Genomic DNA, 3,632 nt, shown 5'->3' with positions numbered 1-3,632 from the left:
AACAGCACATGAAATACAATTAAATGGCTGCAGAAGTACTAGCATCATTAGTGCTTCATTGTGCTCTCTCTCTTAACCTGAACAGGTGCAGAAGGTGGCAGCTGTGTGAGAGGAGGGGAGATGGGAAGAGGCTGACTTATCAGCCTAGTAGAATGGCTGAAAAGAAATATGAATATAGGCTATAGATACACTGGGGGATTAAATGTTAGCATAAGAAAAGAGCTCCTTAAGATCTAGGGTAATGTTGGGAGAACGAATGAGTCTAAACTGGTTACATATACAGCTGGATTGTAAATTAGAGAGATTTCTCCTCATTAGAAAACTCAGATTCTGGGAAATAGGAGTCATGAAGGCGTAGGGCACAACTCAACTGCTTTTAAGGTTGAAAGTTTCAAATATATTCATGGAATGATGTGGAGTGATTGTATGGAATGGGACATGTTGTGGAGCTTTTCCAGTTTTGCTCCTTTAAATGCTAATCTGTCTTTGCATCACTGTCTTGCAGAAAATATAGGAGAATGTGAAAACAGTGAATGGAAAGAGAAAGAAAAACACATTAATGGGTAATTGTTATTCATTTACTAAATTCTGTTCTAAGAATTCGTCTATATAGAATATCTGTTTATTACAATATATTTCTTTGGTTTTTTTCAGATATAACAGCGGTGTGGGTAGTACTGTGTGCACAATTGAAAAGGAAAATGAAAAGGAAAAGGAGCAGGTACTGAAAGTTTCTTTTTATTATTCAATGTAACTTAGTTTAAACCTAAATCTCACTGCTATGCAACACCTAACACAGCACAGGTAACAAAGAAGCTATTTTCATGTGAATAAGAGATATATATGTGTAGTCACACATATACACACAGTTTGTTTATGTAGTTATTTCCTTTGTGGGTTTGTGCTCCCAGTGTATTTCACCCAGAGCACAAACCTCTATATTTCAGGTGTGAAAATATATCAGTACATATAAAAAGGAAGTTCCTGTGTAAAGACAGATCAGGAAAAGGACTTCAGGATGGGACTCTTCCTCTTTTTTCTTTGCATGAATAATGTAGTGCCACTATAACAGCAAACAAAACCACACTGCAAACAGCTGTGTTGCCAGCAAATTGTTTGGTTCTTCTGAGACATCCTTGAATCCTTTCTTTGTGACTGATGATGAGCCCTTCTTATGTATTAATTGGTGCATATACTTTCTCAGCAGAACCTACCGCCTGCTGAAGCAGAGAGAAAAAGCAAAAAGGCAAAATACAACGGGATTTTCAAAGTGATGTGCTTATGTGTTGCTTATTCTGCCACCATTGGAGGGCTGACCACAATCACGGGAACATCGACTAATCTGATTTTTACTGAGCACTTCAATACGTAAGAGACTGTATTACATTATTTGCATTCTTTTTAATCCAGAATTTTAACACTTTCTTGAGCTCTCCCATGGCTGCCCTAAAACACACTAGAAACTTACCCTTTGATTCGATATTATTTGATTCTTTTGCTTTTTTCATTTGCTTATTAAAGAGAGAAAATGAAATTGCATGGTTCTGTTTGCCTCACACTGGGAAGGGCTATAAGTGATCTGCCAACACATGCAACAAGATGACCATTCTTTGGTTAAGTAGTACTTTGCTCTTTGAATAAGATGGGCTTGTCTGGGGAGGAAGACACTACTTAGCATGAATATGAAAGGCACTGTCTGGCCATAAAAGGACTGTTATTCATTTCTAAGTGCAGCAGGAGCTCAGTTTGGGTCTGCTTAGCAAAGAGCATCAGGAGACATTCAAGAGGCTAAGTAAGCTTAGTGCATTGTTGAAACAAAGAATTTAGGTCCATTAGTCAATGAAAATCAAATAATTTCAAACCAGTTTGAAACTTTGCATTCAGTGGAACACTTTGTTTTGAGGTTTTCAAAAACTTTTGTTATTACTCCTCTTCATATTTAAGTAGACCTGCTGTGAAAAGAAGATTGGCAGATTTCACTCCTAAGCTTTTGAAAGACCAATAGATCTTGCTGAACTTTTTTTTTTAATTATTGCTAACTACTCACGGTCAGAAATATTCTTACTCTAATTTTGAAATAGGGCAAAATACAGTGCAATCCTTTTATTACCCTCTCCTGCCCACTATTTTGTACTGCACATGGCAAAATTGTTAAAGACCAGTTATTGATAGCATTTGTAGTGTTTGCCTGGAATGAGTTTACTGTTATTGACACTGAGTCACTGTAAAAGAGGATTATTAAAATTAATTACACTTTTTCATTTTCCAGAGCAAGTAGGTTTAGAAAATAAATAGTTCAGTGTGTCCTGTCCATCCTTGCCTCAGACAGGACCTGTAGTAGATAATCCAACAATAGCAGATAATCCAACCAGCACTATATAATAGATCATTTTATTAAATCATTTAAATTGACCATCCAGTCTCCCAGAGGAATATTTGCTCCAGAGATGAACAATACCTAACTTTAATACTCAGCCCTGTACAAACTTACTGTGGAACTTGACCACAATAAATTAACATTTTATAATGGAATTGACTCTTTAGTATAAAGTATTTAAGAGCTTGTTTTGTTGGTCAGTAAGAAATTATCACACATATTTCAGGAAAGATCATAAACACTTTAGCAAGAGATGAAATGCTTAATCGTTGCTACACTGATGTCAGTTTTTTCTTATCTTGAAATTTGTACATTCAAAAATTGATGTGGCTAATCATGTAATAAAAGGTATATAGCCATGGAATCAATAAGTTATGTAACAGCAAAAAGCTTTTTATTGTTCCAGTTTCACTTTCTCATCATTATGTACAGTTGCAATTTAGAGCATCGTCTCAAGAAAAGGGTAGGAGGTTAGGTTTGGTCCTGGCTAGCGCTCTAATTGCAATATATGTAAGCATCATAGTAAATATAGATCAAACCTAAAATCTGCACAATACTTTATACCATTTATAATAAGCATTTACAGCTTCAAAAGCCTATGTAGCTATCAGAATTACTTTCTTTCTAGCAAGACCTGAAGTACAAAATCTTGGCTAAAAATTGGAAATAGTCATTAGAACCTCCGTCTGGACATTTTTAGTTTCCTCCCATCTGATTTTTGCATCAAGGAAGAAGATTGAATTTTCTCACTATCGGCATTAAAAGCTCTCTCATTAGAGCTGGAGGATCTCAAAGGAAGAGCAAACTGAAGCACAACAAAGTAAATTGAAAAACAAGCTTTGTTTACTGTGCCTTTTTACCTACCTTGTACCTATCACATTCAAGAGTAAACGTATTTCTTTCTGAAAACCAAAGCCCATTTCGCCTTTTATTAAATGCACATGGCAGGGAGAGCGCTGGTTGAATGGCTCACACCTGTAAACAGTAGATTAAGACAGCTTCAATGAGACAAGGTGACTGGAGAGACAATCCACCTAGCAAACAAACATTCCTGCCTTTCCTGGAAACTAGTAATAATAATTTTGGTTTTAATCAGTTTTAAATCCCTTACAGAAGTTTAAATGAAACAAGCCTCAGTGTTGCCTCCTCTGTTGTCTTGTACATTCCTTGGAGACTTTTCACTGGAGTATATTTTCTTGTGATAAAGTCTCCTCTCAAAGAACTGCTTTCTTTCAAGTTCTGTTTCTTTGTAGTC

At 36.0% G+C, this 3,632-nt stretch overlaps 1 protein-coding gene across 1 annotated transcript in view; it reads left to right on the top strand.

Moving 5' to 3' along the window:
* SLC13A1 (solute carrier family 13 (sodium/sulfate symporter), member 1) overlaps nucleotides 1-3,632 on the top strand; it is a 20,370-nt gene that overhangs the window by 5,519 nt on the left and 11,219 nt on the right. The window contains 3 exon segments of the mRNA XM_009084073.1: nucleotides 506-563; nucleotides 655-721; nucleotides 1,208-1,368. Coding sequence (XP_009082321.1) covers nucleotides 506-563; nucleotides 655-721; nucleotides 1,208-1,368 — 286 coding nt within the window.

The sequence above is a fragment of the Acanthisitta chloris genome, unplaced genomic scaffold (genome assembly GCF_000695815.1).
Source record: "Acanthisitta chloris isolate BGI_N310 unplaced genomic scaffold, ASM69581v1 scaffold1070, whole genome shotgun sequence".
Taxonomy (NCBI): Eukaryota; Metazoa; Chordata; class Aves; order Passeriformes; family Acanthisittidae; genus Acanthisitta; species Acanthisitta chloris.
Note: the sequence above shows the minus strand (reverse complement) of the source record. Positions and strands in the feature narration are given on the sequence as shown.